Here is an 18,974-nt window from a genome sequence, read left to right as displayed (position 1 = left end):
AACGGATCCTTAGTTAATGATTCACACTTACCTAATGAGGATTCAGACGCTCAATCCGATGACATTACTATGGAGGAGATGAGGAGAGTTATGAACGACAACTTTGATGAAACTCCTGGAATTAGTGATACTTACACACCAATTCGAGCTTTTCAATCTTCTCAAACTCGGTCTCAACCTCAACTATCTTCCAGTTCCCTCAAACGCACTTCTTCAAAACATTCTTTGGAATCAGCAAGCCAATCGACCATGAGCAAACGAGCACGCCAATCTGGTTCAGCCTCTTCAATTCAAGGCCTTTTCGAAGGACGAAATTATGGATCATCCTCCGCCGGTGCAGATACTTTCACCTCCACAATTGAGCGTGAGGCGGTTATCAACCATGGAAAAAATATGGATCGTTTGACTCAACTCGCTGTCAATATGAATACTGCTATGTTTGGACAACCTACATCACAACCGGTCTTAAGTGAAGAACAAATCCAAAAGAAATCCTCAATTGAAATTGAATTGGCTGATGTCAAATTGAGTAGTGAACGATTTGACTTAGATTCTTGAAAGGAGAAGCACTTACTTGAAATCCAGCAAATGAAGGCTGAGATGGAACATCAACAAGTATTGAGAAATGCTCAACTCATCAGTACATTAATGCGAGACCATAATATGAATATACATGATGCTATGCTTGCAGCTCAGCAAGCGCAAGCAATGGTCCAATCAAGTTCAAGTGCGACTTAATGGAGGCTCCAGGTTAGTGTGAATTTTCTATATACTTGAATTATAATATGTATTGATATATCGTTCAACTTCTGACATACTATATGACGTTGATAAATCCATCAGGTCCCCAAAGATTTAACAAGGGTATATTAAATTTAAAGAAAGTCTATCTGATTAGTGAAATAGTCATAAAATACGTATAAAATCACTTGTAGTTCAAATTTATATTTAAATGAAATTGGTACTCTAAATGAAATTGTATTTACAATTTACCAACAAGTTGCTTTTCAAATACACGTTGACCTTGAAATTTATATTTAAATGAATTTGTTACTATTTGATTCACCCACTCGAAGTATTACCAAAAATCGAGTTCACTTGTATCCAGTCATCATATCACATGATGATTTCATCTCGAAAATTTTTGTCAAAGTCAAAATTTTTCAAGACAAAAAGGTTTTAATTGCAATTTCTGAAACTATCATATTTACATAAATGGTTAACATCAAAAGAAATTCAATTTAATCATTATTCCTTGTTTCCAAAAATTCCGCAAACAATTGATCCCTTCTACTCGTGTTGCGACCAGTCCTCAAAATAGCTTCTTCATCTTCAAACGCAGGAGCCTTGCGAGGGGCTTGTCGTGGTCTTGTTTCTGGTGAAAGACCAGCACTTATGTTTCCCAAAACTCCAGACCACGAATCTTTGATTGAAAGGAGAAAGTTATGTAATATCAAACATGCTTCAATCCACTGATTAGCGCGTAAGGCCAATAGAGCATTGCTGATAACCAATCGAAGTTCTTTCAATGATTGGAAACGTCCTTTGACCATTCCATTACAATGCTCGATTATAACTCGTATTGCACTGATTGCCTTATTGAAAGCGTCTTCGTCTGACCGCAAGCTGTTACCTCGACACCGCCTGAGACAAGGTATCACAACATCAGAGACCGTGTAACCAGAGTCTGCCAAAAGATATTCTCCATCATCGAAAAAGTCATTGGGTTTTTCAAAGAGCTATATTTATCAAAGATCATTGATACATCAGTATGTATACGATAGATATATCACAGACATTACTCACCTGTGAAGACCTGAAGACCCGTTGGTCATGTACACTACCACACCAGCCCAACTCATAATAAATCACCCGACGATGAATGTCGCATACAAGCATGATGTTGTAAGCATAAAAATTCTTCCGGGTCCAATAGTCTTTGGGATTTTCACGAGGTGCAGCAGCCAGCGGAATTAGAGTGCCATCTACGAATCCTACACAACCTTTGAAGAATGAAATTGAGCTAATTTCTTCTTTCAAAGCCGAACGTTCTTGAGGCGAAGGCCAGCGCATGTATTTTGATTTCAAATCGAGTACAGCTAAGATGAATCGAGTGGTCCAATTTTGGACACTCCCTTCTGTGAACACAGGTTGAATCAAATTCATACTCTTGAAAACGATGTCTGAAAGAGAAAAATACCTGAGCAATTGAACATCCTCGCCAGGTGGAAATGGTCACCACCATTACCACCGGTTCCTAAGTTCGCCAGGGCAACCAACGCCTGCCACCAAACGGGTGCTTGCTTCATGTGGGAGTTGTTATGGAAGATCGGATGGTCCTCGATCAAATCAATCAGAATGTTGAAAGCTCTTTTTGACATTCGTGCCTAAAAAGCATCCTGACTAAGTATGACAGCAATTAAAAGGCAATTCTTTAAAACTGACTCACTAGCTTGATGAATCCATCACCTCCTTCTATTAGCACTTGGGAAAACCAAGCGTTTTGCAATTCCTTGCGTCCACGAGAGATCCTGTTTAAAAAGAACCGTTTATGATTTAAGATTGTGAGGGCTTCGTCCAGAATTGCAAGCTCTGAAGTGGCCTTTCTGCGAAGTTGATATCCCAAGCGAAGGAGGTTGTAGCTGTGATCCAAGGCTGGTAGTAACTCAATAAGAGCTACAAGATGCGTGAGAGCCGCCTTCCTTCGATCATCCTCGGTGATAGCTTCGCGAAAGGTTTTCAAAGTGTGAATCATTCGGAAAAGAAACTGGAACCCAGCAATATCGAGGTCTAAGGTTGCGAAGAAGGGTACTTTTTTGTGAGCAAGCGGTTTTCTTGAGTGTCGGGCTACTTGAATGGATCTTCTGAGGTCATGTTTTCGAGTAAAACGAGGCATCAGATTGAAATGTAGCCTTGCGAGTTTGGATGATGAAATGGGGGAGCTGCTGAACGTTCGACGTCTGGCTAACTTGCTTGAGGAGCCTGGATATCTGGCTTACAAAGGGTTCAAAGTTGGAGGGCTGCCCGGGCATGTGCCTGGAAGTCCAGAATCGAGATTTACAGCCAAAAATGGGATCTGGACTTCCGGGCACATGCCCGGGCACGTGCCCGGATTCAACTTTGTATCCCCTAAATGAAGAAGTACATAATATAAAAGTTTTAATTCCACCAAATTCCTTTATTGGGTGTGCTTGCACATAGGTTTAAACACCAAAATTATTCTTCAAAAGAAGAAGAAAAAAGTGATCATATTAAAATTTCAAGACACCAAAACCCCAAACTTAACAAAGTCCCTTGTTTTTGAGCTGTACTGGCCAGCTCAAACGAGGGACTTACGCGTAAAGTCGAAATTTTGGCGTGAGATCGGCCGGGGCTTTTTGTCAAAATCTAGTTGTCTTATAAAACTTTTTTTTGCAATTATAAGTTTCCTGAGCCCAAAAATGAAAAATGCGAGCCTCACTCTTGGCTACAACCTCACGCTTGTAGTATCCCAATAACATGAGTTGTGCTGAAAATAAATGAGAATCTTGGTGTTTCAATTACGCCCAAATCCCAACTTTTAGACGCGGAGCAGCCCAAATTACTCGATTTTTGACTTTGGTCACTGAAAGAAGTTTATGCATATCTACACAACCACTCATCATATTTAGGAGCGGAGAGTACGAGGCTATAGAGACATCCAGGGCGCACATCTTTCAATTTTGGGCCAGGTAAATTTATAATTGTAAAAAAACGTTTCATAAGAAGACTAGATTTTGGGCAAAAGCCCCGGCCGATCTCACGCCAAAATTTCGACTTTACGCGTAAGTCCCTCGTTTGAGCTGGCCAGTACAGCTCAAAAACGAGGGACTTTGTTAAGTTTGCCAAAACCCTTTGCTCCGAACAAATGGCCATCTTTCTGAGGTGTACTGATCGCTTCTTAAGTTAACTTGTTTAGATAGTGTTTTCATACAATTCAGCCATTATACACTGTAAAAATAACAAAGTCCATCTTTTATGTTTATCTATTTACAAAATCAGCAAACTTTATGATTTTTTGGCCTGTAAAAAGTTTGCCTGAGTCACAAAAAAACACACAACAGATTTTAACGTATCTGTGATTCTTTGAACAAAACTAAGCCATAAACTTCAGCTTTAGAAATTTATAGTCATAGAAAATATGGTGTGTCAAGTTTGAATCAACAACAAAAACTACAACACAGGAAAGGTTTTACATTTTGACTGTAAAAAAACTTTCCCAAGTTTGCATAATCACCCGTAAACCACAGGCTTTTGCACACTTTTGCCTTGGTCATCCACCCACTAATGAGAAATATACTAGTAAGAGGATGCAAGGCTTTCCTTGCATCCATTATTGTTGAGTACTCAACCAGAGTACCAATGGTCAAGTAAGATTGTGCTAAAGTGGGGGGTTTTAAGTTTGGATTTTTTTGCGTCTTTTTTAACAATTCAGGAAAGTTTTTTGTAAAAAAGATTGTTGTAAAACTAACATATTTTTAACTTGTGACACCTTTTTAGGTGTCCTGCTTGAGAAAAATTACACATGTTTTACAACAATGGGCAAGTTGTTGTAGAATAGAAACATGTAGAGACCTTTAACTTGAAACCCCCTAGCGGGAAACCTTTTCATGGTAAAAACCGCAAAAAATCAAACATGACACCCCTTATTAGGCTTAATCTCAACTTGAGCCCTGTTATCGAGCATGCATTATAACTTATAATTGTCCTTACAAATCTAACTTGAAGTATGGTTGATTTCACTGAACGTAAGGAAGTGTCCGATTGGGGCTTGACCCCGATTGATGAATAATTTGGCCCCGTGGGGTCAAATTTTGAGATACAAAATTTGAAAAGTTCAATGATGGACTGAGTTATGAACCTCAATCACCTCTTCTTTCTTTGACCAAGCCTCATTTTATTATTGTTCTGCTTTTGCACCAATGCCACGTCCCTCCAAACGATGCAAGGGTCAAATTAAGCGCCGCCATGCAATGGAATCATATGAATCAAAGACCAAAAAAACAAAATATTCCCAAGGACTTTTAAACGATGAAAGCAACACAAAAAGTGCAGGTCCTCTTGTGATTGGTGTAGATGCCAAAGTCTCTTCAAGCTTTGAGGATTCAGAAACATCGGACAGCTTCTCGGTGTCACTTGAATCAATTTCTGACGATGGATCTGAAGATGGTGTTGACAATGATTTCAAGAAAGATCCTTCAGATCCACAAATCAAACTCAAAGGCTATGATAATACCCTTTCTGAAACTCAAGTTAGTCAAACCAGCACAGTAGACACATCACCTCCAAACCCAACCCCAAACCCGAAATTGGCGCATCAGATTGAAGTTATCAACAAGCAATGGCAAGAGTTGCATGACGCAATCAAGGATGCTACAGACTACTACAATCAGAATCCATCTTCGAATTTGGTCGCAATCCATCAAGCTCAGGAGCTAGCAATACTAGCTGAATTTAATAACCTAAGGAAGCAGCTCAATCTTGTTAATCCACGTAGTTCATCGATTTCAGCCTCAAAAGAAGTAGCATACTCATACCTTGGACGAGCACTTGACCTTGACTTGGAGTTCAAAACTGGAAAGAGTCACGCTGAACGAATTCAAAAACAATCAAAATACATTGTGATTCATAGGTGCTTACCAATACGACAGAATGGCCTGTGTTCACGACCTAAGTCAATCTTGGATGATCCAAGGGTAGAGCGGATGGTCTGGGAATGGATTACGAGCGAGAAGACTGGTAAGGTATGTGCTTTATCTAAATTCTTCTGCCAACTGTAAGACATTAAGTTATGCTTTCTTGATCCTTGTCATTAGGTCAGGCCAGCAGACCTTGTCCAGCATCTCATTGAGGTAATCTTACCCCAGTTTGACGAGTATAAGGATTCAATCTGTGCTTCCACAGCTAATAGGTGGATGCACACACTTGGATTATCAGTCACACTCCTCACAAAATGTCTCTATTACGATGGACACAAACGTGCAGATGTTGTGTTATATCGACAAAAATACAATAATCAGCTCTCTGAATTGATCAAGCGAGAAGTTACTTATGTTGGTAAAAATCTTGATCAAGTTATCAATCCGGTTCTAGACAACACAAATCGCGAGATTGTCCGAGTTTATCAGGATGAAGCAACATGCCATACTGGCGAAGAGCCAAAATCGGCGTGGCTGGCTAAAGACGACTGTGCACTCAAGAGAAAGAGTGAGGGAAAACTTATTCATGAATCTGATTTCACTGAGAAAAAACACGGCCGGCTCGTCATACCCAAAGATACACCATGTACTCTTCCATTTAAGGATGCAGCGGTTGTCATCTACCCAGGCAGCAACGGTGATGAATGGTGGAATTGTCTTCAACTTATTAAGCAAGTCCAAACACGAGCAATCCCAATCTTTGAATTCCTAAACCCCGGATGCCAAGGTCTCTTCATCTTTGACTGCTCATCAGCACACGAGTCTTTTGCGCTGGATGCTCTTCAAGTAGAAAAAATGAACCTTGGCCCAGCTGGATCACAGGCAAAGCTACACGACACAGTCATCCCCTCCGATGATCCCAACATCCCAGCCGAACTTCGTGGAACCATACAATCCATGAACTTCCCCTTTGATCATCCAGATAAGCAACTCAAGGATAAGCCTGACGGAACCAAACAATTCCTTGTTCTTGCTGGGAAGCCCAAGGGAGTGCAGCAGGTACTGGCCGAGCGTGGCTTATGGGACCACTACAATACTATCCGGACCTCAAAAGGACTCAAACCCCTTGGATTGAGATGTGCTAAGTGTGCACAGACAGGCCGTGCAAAGGATCGAATCGCTCGAGCGGAGCGCTTGATCCGAGATAACGACCAACCAAATTCTGAAGATATAATAACCACAACTGAAGCTGCACCAGCCCACGATGAGGTTATGTATTGTTGCTCAGCCAAGATCTTATCCAATCAATTGGACTTCGAGAAGGAGAAACCCAGCCTTCAGATGATAATTGAACAAGCTGGTCATTTATGTATGTTTCTGCCAAAGTTCCACTGCGAACTCAATCCAATTGAGCACGAGTGGTGCTATATCAAGGGCAGTAAGTTCATCTCCCTTTCTCAACTGAATCTCTTTTAGCTGAACACATTTTTCTTCAACGTAACTTCAGAGTTTCGCAACTGCAGTCACACAGCGAATACCTTAAAACAATCGAAGGATCTATGGGAAAAGGTCAGGACAAGCTGCCCCCTCGTAACCATCCGTAGGTTCTTTGACAGGTGCGATAAAGAAATGAATCACTTGATGTGAGTCTCTTATCAGTCTCACTTTGATTGGCCCGATTTTACTCGTCATTTCATAGATCTCATTAATTTTGATGATCTTAATTGATTGTAGGCAGAAGCCAGTGCGACCTGATCCCAGTGTCAAGTCTTATAAATCTCACCGAGTTGTTGCTCGCACAACTAGAGAAGACCTCGATATCTGACCATTTCTTTTGAGATTTACCTTTCCGATTTCCACATTTTTGCCTTTTTTCTTTCTCTCAAGGCTCGGTAACCATCATACATGTAATCCAATCAGTGCCCACTTGTATTTCATGCTTGAGGAATGTAGATACGTGCTCAAAACCCCAAACAAGTCATGAAATGAGATAAAAAATTGATAGTCATTTTTTTCCCGTAAAAAGTTAATTGGGCATAATACCAGGTGCAAGCATTTCACATATGTTCTCAGATTTTAAAAAAGTTGTATTTTCAGGGAGGAGTAGTGTTTTGAAAAAAAAAGGAAAAAGATCAAATGGATCAATCTGAAGAGATATTCTGTGAAAGCTGTGCACCCAACAATTTGGAATCTGGTCTCGGACCTTTGAAATGTTAACTTTTGACGGAGTAGTAGTGTTTCACATCCTTGATCAGGAACTTCCTTACGTTCAGTGAAATCAACCATACATACTGTCGTTGTATATTAGCTCAACAAAGCCCTCTCTGCCTGCGCGGCCGCGTCCGCGCCCTCGCAGAGGGGCCTATGACTCATCGTTGATTCCTGGCGTGAGGACTACAAGAATCAAGTCTTAGGGAATCATTACATATAAATATACTACCCATAGACAAAGGCTGTAGGGGACAGAGATGTGGAGAAACAATGTGGAAAATATTATTAATCTCACTGTAACACATTTTGCAGGAGCTTCCTTGCAAGCCTTCTACACATCTTCCTATCAATAATTACCACATGGTCCAAAAATAAAAGTTGTGCGCATTCCTCTGGCGCACAAAACACATGATTGTTTTCCCAAGGAATTTGAGTATCACTTGCCTAAAAAGTGTCTCATAGATTGAGTTTTTCAGTATATTACACGGAGAGCACTGTTTGGCAGCCGGTTTTTTTAACCCGTCGCCCTGTCGGATCTCAGTACTTAGCTTTTCCTGTCAAACCCGGACCTGCCTCTGCCAAATTTGGCCCAAATCCGGGCATCAAGTAACTTAACCGCTTCAAATTCAAAAAGAGGGCTTCACGCATGGAAAATCGGGCTATCAACAACTGCAATCGATATCAAACAATATCAAACCGGGCTACCACCACTCTCCACCACTTACATCAACATGCTACCACCACCTCTCCACCAATTACATCAACATTGGAGCTTCAACCACATCTATTCTTGACACCACCACTGTACCTGCTTGGGCCAAGGCTTACCAAGATCATTTACATTTGTGGAGTGTGCCACCACCAACATACAAAGGTGGGTCAAAGGTTATTGAGATCAATTAGATAGGAAAGGCTTTCTCCTGTCTCATTTTCCAGTTTTGTATTGGTTGTCTCATTTTTTGCGACAACCGTTGGTCTCATGTGTTTGTTTGTGGATATCTCACAATAATTTCTTCGTTTCCTTTGATCTTATCTTGTCTTGTATATCATCACGCTCTTTGCTCACACCACCAACATATTTACCTCGGATTTTGTAATCCGAGGTATCCTTGGATGCAAAACCTCGGACAGAAGCTTCCTGAGGTTTTGATCCGAGGTAATTCTCAGGGCAAAAAAATACCTCGGGCAAAAACCTTGGACAAGGTCTGTCCGAGGATTTGCCTCCGATGATGCCTCGGATTTCTCAACCCGAGGCATCTATGCTGGCAGTGTCACATCACGTTCATTATGAACAACTTGGTTTTGTTTGCTACTTGTTCTTTGAGAGAAATTTGAAGCGGTGTGTTTTGTTTTGTAGTAAGTACAAAGTGAGGATGAGGTGTCTCAAACCAAAAGATGAACATCGAAAGCAAGACTCAATGAACAGAACATAAGGCGAGATCACATGTGATCAAGTCGAATGAGCAAATTTGAAAAAAAGTGTGAGATTTCAAGGAATTCCAAAAGAAATTTCAATCCGGTTTGAAATTCCAAACCGGGCAACTTCACAAAAGAAACAGGCAGCAAATTTGCTGGAATTTGAGTCAGGGCAATGGGTCAAAAATGTGGTTGCCAAATAGTGGTGTCCATATTACACATGTAATGTCCTTCTCAAATCCAAAGTTGCCTTTGAGGCCTAATCTTCAAGACAATTTCAGTGCAAGAAGGAATCAATGTCCTCAACAAAAAAGAATCAAAAACCTACACAAGAACTCAGCACATAGTCTTTATCTTTGCTCCAGGAAGGAATATTTGGTGGGGAGTCTCCCAAACAGATTGCAAGATTCACTCCTGCAAAAGATCTGATGACCACCAATCACTCTGCAAGTTTGGTGTAAGTCCCTTGCTTGAGCTCTTCTGAGGGACAGGGACACTTAGTAAAGTCTACCACAGCACTGATTCAGAACAAAACCAATTTTTGCCTTGTCAAATCCACTCAAAACCACATCATTACCAATTGAGGGATCAGATTGTAATTGAGCTGTATTTGATGAAGGTTTCTTATAATTTCCTCTTTGTAAATCATTCAAGAGTAATTGAGATATCTTACAAACATGATGATGGATTAGAGTGGGTGTATAGTTGAGATATGCATCATCAAGTTTCAAGAAGCAGGAACCAGGGTCGGAAAATATGTGGACTCATCATCTCAAAAGACATCAAATTATCCTGAAAACAGCCTCTCATCTTCTGTAACACTGCAACATCTTGACACATTAGGCCAAGCAGTGTTTGTTGTTTTGTTAGTTTGATCCTTTCATTCACAGGGTCCAAAATTGATGCACAACACATAGGTGAGCATTTTACACTTTCCTGAATTCTCCAAAAAAGATTATTTTTCTTTCAGATTCCTTCAATTAAAAATTTTGGTATTGCTCAGGTGATCAGGCTGTTTTGCTCAAATTTTTCTGTACATTGCTGGAGAATGCTCATTCCCATCTTGGATGAGCATTCTTTGAGCTCAGTCTCTTAGATGAGTACTCAGAATCAGTTCATGAGTCACTGCATACTCAGAACAGCTCAGAACCTTGTCCAAGATCCTGGATCGGCAGGCTCTGAGGCATGCCACTGAGGATCAGCTGAGGGTCTGAGATAAAGGGAGCAGATGTGCCAGCCCTTCCTCAGGCTTCTTTGCTAAGGAATGAAGCCTGAGGAAGGACTAGTTCACCTGCTCACACTGCAAATATAATGTGTTTCTCTGAGGCAAAAACTGATTGAACTTAATGCACAAAATGATTAATAATGCAGATTTAATGCACTTTTAATCAATTTTTGGATTAAATGTACTCATTTTTCACCACAGAGAAACACATTATATTTGCAGTGTCAGCTCCTTTCAATCATGTAATCAGCTAACAAGCAGGAAGAAAACAGGATGAAAAGGGAGAGAATTTGGAAGCAAAATCGAACAAACGTTGAACAAAACAAGAGAATTTCAATGCTCACCCTGATGTGAGCAGCTATTTTGGCACTGTGATTGCTTCACCCAAAGTATCCATAGACATTAGTATTTTAATCAGTCTTCTCTTGAAATGACAGCCTGTGATATCTCAAAAGGTGTTCCAACCCCCTTTTTGGATTCCATTTTGCACCATGACACACCTCCCATAAGCTATGTCTGAGGGATGTTTTTTGCCTCACACCCACATCCTGACACATCTGACACAGGCAAACCCTCCTAAACCAATACCACTTGGTGGGAAGGATCTTATCTGGGTGTAGAGAGGTCATGTCTTTACCGCGGACCTATTTACCGGTGCTGCCCAGTTTGGGACAACAAAAAACCTATGGTCATATGGGTGTTAAGCCTTTCAATGGTGATGTCTTTAGAGGGGGTTGCCTGTTGTGGTTTATCACTGGGGTGGCATAATCTGTATTTCTTCCCCTTCCCTCATTCAAGAATTTGCATAGAAGAAATGTAGCTGGCCAAGGGTTAGCTGGCCAGTAGGTGGATTAAGAAATTTGTGATGGGTTCTGATCAAGTGCCGTCAAAGTTGAGTTGTTGGGCTTCCATTTAATTCCATATCTTGGCACAAATAGTTCATGTCTTGACCATTACTGTACCTAGACAATCTGGGTGAATATGTTTAGGCTGGAACTGCTTGATCAAATTCCGAGTTTACTTGAAAACTTCAGTGGTGAAACTTTAAAGTTATCTGCATCAATTCCATTATATGCTGGCCATAAAAATATCTATTCAAATTTGAGCTTTTAACCAGATTTAAACCAATGACATCTGTATTTTTGACTTCACAGTGGTAACTTTCAATGTTTAGTGCAGTATAAACATTAGCCATTTCTCTTTGCAAAGCTCAAGATATGATAGAACCACTGTAGGTCTTGTTCAGGCATACCCTGGAAGGGTTTGGTGACTGAATCTGGTCCATGACGTGCTCCAAAAAGACACCCACTTCACTTGGCCAGTTGGTAGTCTGATTATTCATCTTTCCTTGCTTGCAAGTCAATCAAACCTGTATTTAGCATGTCCAACTTACTATATGGTGCTTTGGCTTCTCTCAATTCAACAGATTGAAGTTTTGTAATTCCTTAAAAACTGACAGTGCCATCTAGTTAGTAAGTCTCAGGGTTAGATGATTCAGGTTGAGGTGATGGCTGACTACATGTACTTCCTTGGAACTAGTGGCCAAGGTTTGAATCACACAAGCATGAGTTCTCATCAAGCTATCTTACTATGTGACAGACCATGGGCAATTAATTGTGTATGACAGGATAACAGTAGTGGGTTTCAAGTTGGCCAACAAGTGCCTAACTACCTTCAAGAGGGATACTCCATCAGTTAACTGCCCTTGTATGGGCCATCTCATATGGTGTGAGGAAACAAGTATGGTACCAGCTGGTTTAGCTTACAGGTTATGTATCTAAGACACAGGGAGATGTATCTTGGCCTCCCAGTCCTTCAAAATCTATTGATTTATTTTGCTAGGAATGTGCTTCTCAGGTGGGGCTTTCTGATGTTTGTTCCAAAACTTACAGCCGTAGTCATAATTGATACACTCAACTAAATCCCCTCAGTGCCTAGGGAAAACCCACAATGAACCTCAAGTTGATTGGGCATTTGGAAGAAACTTTTCAGATATTTTGAAAGACTTTTCAAATAATCACAGCAAAATGTAGATGCAGGTACAGCAGTTGATCTGCCGTCTGCAGATCAATCAACACAGGCACACAGTCTTGCTGTGATCATTCAGTTTTTTTTCAAATCATTCAAGGCATTTTTTTTGAATGTGAATCAATTATGAACTGTATAATTTTCAGGCAGCATTTTGATATAGGGTCAGTTGCATTTTAGGCATTTTCCCAACTTGAATTCCCTCAATATGGAGTGAATTTTCCCAGTCAGAATGTGGTATACAACTCTAGAATGTGGTATGAAACTCTAGTCCCTCAACATTTGAGACCAAATAAGACTTTTTTAACCAATGTATTTTCAATCCCTCATTTGACTAAATCTTGCCAGCAACGTATAACAAAATGATGTATAACAAACACTATTGAATGATAAAATTATGAAGATTTGACAGACTTGGCATATCAAAAGTACTAACACCTACAAATCAGTAGTAGTACTTTACTGCCAGGTCCATCCTGAAGCAAATCTTCCAAACTAATTAGAACATGAAAATTTGAAATTTAGCTCTTCATAGCAACTTGATTGCGCCTGAAAGTTTCACAGGACCTGTTTCAGATTCATTTTGTGAAGTTGAAGAGCTTTTCTCCATTACCGCTGGTTTGAAAGCAGGTGCAAACCCTGTATTAGATCGAGTGGTTACATCGTTGCCTCCTAATTCACCATCTACTGGAAGAATAAGATGAATCAGCTTTACAATCAACATATCCAAAAAAAATCAATCAGACTGACTTTCAGGATTCTCATCATTCCACTCTTCAACTACCATCCCATCCACATCATCTCCTTCTGGTCCAGTGTAGATTCCGTCCCCATCAATCTCTTCTTCATCCATCTTCACCAACCTGATATTAAAATCATCAATTGAAGTTTGGCTGAACACCATAAATGAACTCCATACATTCACAATGACTGTGATTTGTTTTTTGAACGTTTCCGCTTTAATTCGACCTGGAAATGATCTATAGATCAAATTAAGATGATCAAATACATCTGGCAACAGTTTCTCTAATACTTGTCGATACTTCCACGCGTTAGGTAAAGAATTTGAACTGTTGTGTAGGATGTCGGAGATTACATAGAGTCGTGCTAGCTTGCGTGGAATGGGTGTCATATCAATTGTTAAAGATTGGACTAATATTTCCGCCACCTAGCAATGTCGTAAACGAATCAGCAAGGTTGGAGTAAAACTCAAATGCCTGTCTCTCAAGGGGTACACTCACTTCATCAGCTGCATCGGCATGATGCAATGCAAATGCCATACATCTTGCAATCCTTTCTCGCTGTGGAGTGACGCTCCTAAGCATAGCTTGAAATCGTTTGCGGCTATATTTCCCCAGTTTACCCTTAGGCAACCGTTCATTTTCTGAGTCTTCAGCTGAATCCGTAGAGTAGATAGAAGCGTAACCCTGAAAGTAGTTTATAAATTCATAAATGTATGAGTAAGTGACAGAAAATCTTGTTTGAAATGATTGGATGATGAAATGACCTCATCGGCGAATGTGGGCGGAGGGGGAGATGGTGGACGATAATGGCGATCTATAAGCATTCTGAAATAATGATGGGCTGGGGCCTATGGGGACAACATCAGCAAAAAGGAAGTGTCAGTATGATCAGCTCCTGGACGTGAATCATGCTACCACAGGAAACACGCCACGTACATCACTTTCGATGAGAAAATTGAACTTGGGGTTTGACTTTTCTCTTTCTCTCAACGTTCTTTCGAATCGTTCTCCATGCTCGAGAACCTTTTTAGCCACTGTTGTGATAAATTTTTCTTCTTCTTCTCCATTAGGTAGTTTTGGCCAAATACGGTTATCCTTGTAGTTACGCGATCTGGACCTAGTGCGTGAACGATAAGATCTCGAACGTGACCTGGAACGATCATATGAGACTGATCGAGATCGAGACATTGATCGCGAACGGGACCGGGAGTCATACTGCCTTCTGCGTTTCGATGATCGACCCCTGTCCTCATCTGAGCGAGATCGAGAGCGACGGTGTCGGTCATAATCACGGGAATCGGGCGATGAGGTACTGCGGGATCTTCTTCGGCGACGGGAGTCGCGATTAGGCGAAGACTTCGCATATCGGCGGCGTTTGGGTGATGGTGATCGCGATGTCATACGAGATTCTCTCGGTAACTCTGTTTCACATGATACGATGGGCAGAACATTAGTTGAGCAGGAGATCACAAATCGAGCGATGTAGTCAATGTGGCTTTTCCAAAATGCATACCGAATTGTGCTTTATGACCAGGTGGCATAGGCATCGCTTTACCCCACCCTGTACGTAAGATATTGCCACCCCAATCGAAACCGTCCAATTCGCGACATGCTCTTTCAGCATCGGATCGCCTGTACAAACGTAATCCAGCACCTGGTTAATTCGTGCAAGAGAATGCGAGACGGTGCAAAAGATGAAACTTACCTCATGTAGGAGACAAAACCATTGAGGCCACCTGATTTAGTCTGACGCATAGCAACCATACCATATCCAGCACCACCGATATTATCGCTACCGCTGCGTGGCCACATAATCTTGAAAAAGACCGTGACAATGTACACACAGACGTGAGCCTGACTTCGATTGCACAACTGATGTTCAAAAGAGAATTTGAGCTACTTTTAGAGAAACGATCGGACCCCACTTCACGCAAAATGCCCCCAGAGTTTGTTCGGAGATAGTGCCAGGCAAGTTCCCGACGTGAACGTTTGTGGTCAAGGGGTCGCCAGTATCTCTTGAACCGCCAGATAAGTAAGGGGCAGTTTCCAATGCTACGATACAAATTCCAAAGATGATTACGCTATCAACTTTACCGTCTTTCTTAGGGCAGTCAGAGTGATATTCAAATGAAGCACTGACCAGCCAAAGCTGTGATACTCATCCCACGAGGATCCTTGCTGGCCTTCGCACCTAGTCTCCCTTCTCTTTCAGCGTCTTTCCTGTCCTCATAGTAAAAGTTTACAGGGATTTGAGTTTCCATAAAATTGAAGTGACCCTTGCCGATTGAGGGCGAGAAGAATAAGGCCCTATGACTCTTGTCAAGTTGCAAACCTTTTTAACTCTTCTAGAAAGCTTTCTCCGGCACGGAGCTTCCGGTGCGTGGTAGGTGCCGCGCCGATGTTCGACGAGGTAGGAGCATTATTGTTTGGGAGACTCGGAGACAGAGCACGCATTGGCCTTGGACCCCGAGAAGAATGAGAAGGAGCATTGTTTGAGGCCGGTTCCTGATACAGGGTCATATTCACACCAGCGCAAAGATCGAGAGGCGCCGGGTTGCGTTTCGATAGAGAGAACGAGCGGTTAGCCTGCTGGTACTATGCTACATCGTTCAAAGGATATACGGACATCTTCATTTTCGAAGAAAGTCAACTTAGAGTGTTGAGGTCGTTCGGAAGTACTGGTAGCAGCCTTCTCGGCCTTTTCCACTATAGGATTGTACAAAGCCGCTGGGCCACCTACAAAGGGAAAGTCGAAGATTGTGAGAACAAAGAGTAAAGTATAGATGGGTGTTGAAATGAAGAGGTGATAGACCCGATCACTCTACTGACCAGATGCACCTGCTCTGACAAAAGTCTTCCCCTGAGCAACTTTACTTTGACCGGAGCCAGATTTACCTCGACCACTGCCCGACCGATCGTTAGAATCGAAGACAGCCACAAAGTCTTCGTAGGCTTTTGCTGCGAGTTCTTCTTCTTCCTTTTTCTTGGCTTCTGCAGCTTCTTTTTCTTTCACGTACTTTGATTTTTTGGACGGTCCAGAGACGAAAGCATTAAGCTTGCTGCTCGACAGCCCAGTTTGAAGGATGTAGAGATGATGATGTGAGCAATTTTGGTATCGTGAAGATCTCGAAGGTATCGAGCAAGTTCCCTATTCATTTAAGAATAGGTCTTGGGTTCAAACACGCACTGGTCATCGAGCTCTCTGGGCTGTTTGGATTGAGTGTGTTGAGGTTTTGTAAGCGAAGATGACCATTTTGAATGGAAAGATGAGAAATGAAGTGATTTAATTTACTTTAGCAAATCCTTCCAAATCGGGTTCAGCATAATTCTGTAACTTGACTTTCCGTGAATCCATTATGGTTGGTGTGTGTTGTACTCAGCACTATGACGGTTGACCTGAGAATGAAATGTGGAAGTGTTGCTTTGAAAGTGTGTCGAATGGAAAATCAAAATGGGCTCTCGTACGAGTAGTATCCGTCAAGACTCAACACAAGGACTCGGCCGGGGCGCCCGAGGCCGAGTATGGCGAAATTGATCGGCTCAGCCTGAGGTTGGCCTTTCATCGGGCCGGGATCACATACGTCATCAGCATCATTTACCCCTTGATGACTGCAATCGACCCCATCACCTGAAGTTCTTAATTGGCATTAAACAAAAACATCCAAACCTTCCTCACGAGAAATCTACATTCATCAATAGAATGGCTTGCGACGACCAGTGCTTGAGTGGTAGGCTTTAGTCTTGCTTTAAACTTTCGATAGACAAAAAGGATCTGTTCCCATGTACCATCTTGAATCTCAGCGTCATGCCCATTGTGTTAATGAGCGTGCTTTCTTTCTTGTGTGATATCCGTGATCGATCCCACTTATATTTATGGACTCATCGAGTGAAGGGGTGATTCATCAGGGTAAGGCGGTCCGGTCCTTGAGCCTCACCCTTCGGCGCGTTTAATACTCACTCGATTGGATGTCAACGTACAGGTGAAGCTCTCGGAAAATTCGAGACGCTTAACGACGTGAAAGTTTACAGCTTCACACCCTCTGACGCTCACCCTCACAAGGCGATTTTGGTACTACCTGACGTGTTTGGAGTGGAGCTCAAGAATGTTCAAATGATCACTGATCAACTCGCGAAAAAGGTTGGCGTATCGGCATATTTGATCGACTATCTGAACGGTGATCCTATTCCAGAAGATGGAATGAATGGAGGGACGAACTTTTCAGTCCCAGATTGGTTTAAAAAACACGGCCCAGAACAAACAAGACCCCCTCTGGATAAAGCCATCGAGGCTCTCAAGGCCAAAGGATTCACGGACTTTGCAGCCGTTGGATACTGCTTTGGTGAGGTTGAATCTTGATGTATTGATTTTGAAAGTGGACATATGTTGATTCTGTTCCGTACATAGGTGGTAAATATGTCTTCAACCTTGCTCAAGAGAATGGGTTGAAGGTCGGAGCTACCAGTCATCCTAGTCTTCTAGAAAATCCCAAAGACATTGAGAAACTGTTGAAATCCAGTCATGCTCCAATCTTGATTAACTCTTGTGAAACGTTGAGTTGGCCTTTTGCTTCTAGCTTTCACATAAATATCATCTAACAATTAATCTGCTTCTTGTTGCAGTGATGGGCAGTTCCCGATCGAATTCCAAAGGGTGACTGACGAAATCTTGGGAGATGGCAAGGTATGTCGTAACCCTGCACAAAAAATGCACGAACATTAGCAAACTCACCAATCTTGTCAATACATTCAACCGCACAGTACAAACCTGGGTACAAGCGAAACTATTACCCCGGCGCGTCACATGGATTCGGTTGTCGGGCAGATCTGGTATGTGTTTTTGATTGGTTTTCATATGTAACTCTCAATTGTAAGGGAATAAACTCTGATGGATCGGTAATGAAAATATATAGGACAACCCATCAGAAAAGAAGGCATTCAACGAATCAACAGATGAGATTATCAGTTGGTTCAAGACTCATCTGATGACCTCCACAAAATAAGTCCAATTCAGGGTTGCGTACCCCAGATGTGATCTTCACTCATCATAACCACTGTAATTATGACAGCCACTCACCCTATTTTGAGAGGTGTGCCAATAAGAATACCACATTTGATGGTTTCTGCCGACCACTTTTTTGTTGTGCTCCCGCCCCGCCCGGACCTCCTCAGTTAACTCTCAGAGGTCAACCAAAAAAAGTGTGTTGAAGATGCACTCCGTGCTATACAACAGTTTCAAACACAGGTAGACTGCTTTCAAGATCCTTTTGCTCCCTGCCTGATGGGATGGTCGAGTTTTATGATGAAAGGCCCGATTCCTAAATAAGATGAATTCATAATTGCCCCTTCAAGCAAAATCTCGGCACTTATGCCTTAGAGTTGAGGACCATAAGGGCTAGGGTTTCTCCTGAAGGTAGGGGCAGGGCATCACATGTTCACACTTATTTACGACGCGACTCAGTTTCAGTTGCCAGAAAGCTTTCGAGATCATACCTTGCTCGGGAGTTGTGCGTTGAAGAAGAAGCCAAAAGTCCCTTTTCAGATGGGCGTCCCAAATAATCGGCCCGCGTGATTAGGGGTTCAGAACCACTGCGTGCTCGAAGTCATGACTCATGACGCCTACGGGCTCTGTATTGACTCAAGTATCTCTTTCAACACAGCCACACTCGAAAACGAATCCAACAGTGGGTTTTAGGA

At 41.9% G+C, this 18,974-nt stretch overlaps 2 protein-coding genes across 2 annotated transcripts; one reads left to right on the top strand and one right to left on the bottom strand.

The window, feature by feature from the left end:
- Window positions 1-13,066: 13,066 nt before the first annotated feature.
- Window positions 13,067-16,635, bottom strand: MELLADRAFT_85661 (uncharacterized protein; the record flags this gene model as incomplete). The annotated part of the gene is made up of 13 exons (XM_007409132.1): window positions 13,067-13,224; window positions 13,288-13,705; window positions 13,779-13,964; window positions 14,045-14,128; window positions 14,217-14,701; window positions 14,794-14,912; window positions 14,986-15,095; window positions 15,181-15,332; window positions 15,421-15,612; window positions 15,903-16,016; window positions 16,110-16,342; window positions 16,468-16,487; window positions 16,573-16,635. The coding sequence occupies 13 exons, from the start codon at window positions 16,633-16,635 to the stop codon at window positions 13,067-13,069; spliced, it is 2,334 nt and encodes a 777-aa protein (XP_007409194.1).
- A 274-nt stretch (window positions 16,636-16,909) lies between these two features.
- Window positions 16,910-18,404, top strand: MELLADRAFT_74676 (uncharacterized protein; the record flags this gene model as incomplete). Its single annotated transcript, XM_007409366.1, has 7 exons — window positions 16,910-17,008; window positions 17,173-17,187; window positions 17,261-17,620; window positions 17,686-17,830; window positions 17,901-17,961; window positions 18,039-18,107; window positions 18,191-18,404. 7 exons carry the CDS (start codon window positions 16,981-16,983, stop codon window positions 18,278-18,280), a joined length of 768 nt encoding a protein of 255 aa, XP_007409428.1.
- Window positions 18,405-18,974: the final 570 nt, after the last annotated feature.

The sequence above is a fragment of the Melampsora larici-populina genome (assembly GCF_000204055.1).
Source record: "Melampsora larici-populina 98AG31 unplaced genomic scaffold MELLAscaffold_15, whole genome shotgun sequence".
Taxonomy (NCBI): Eukaryota; Fungi; Basidiomycota; class Pucciniomycetes; order Pucciniales; family Melampsoraceae; genus Melampsora; species Melampsora laricis-populina.
Note: the sequence above shows the minus strand (reverse complement) of the source record. Positions and strands in the feature narration are given on the sequence as shown.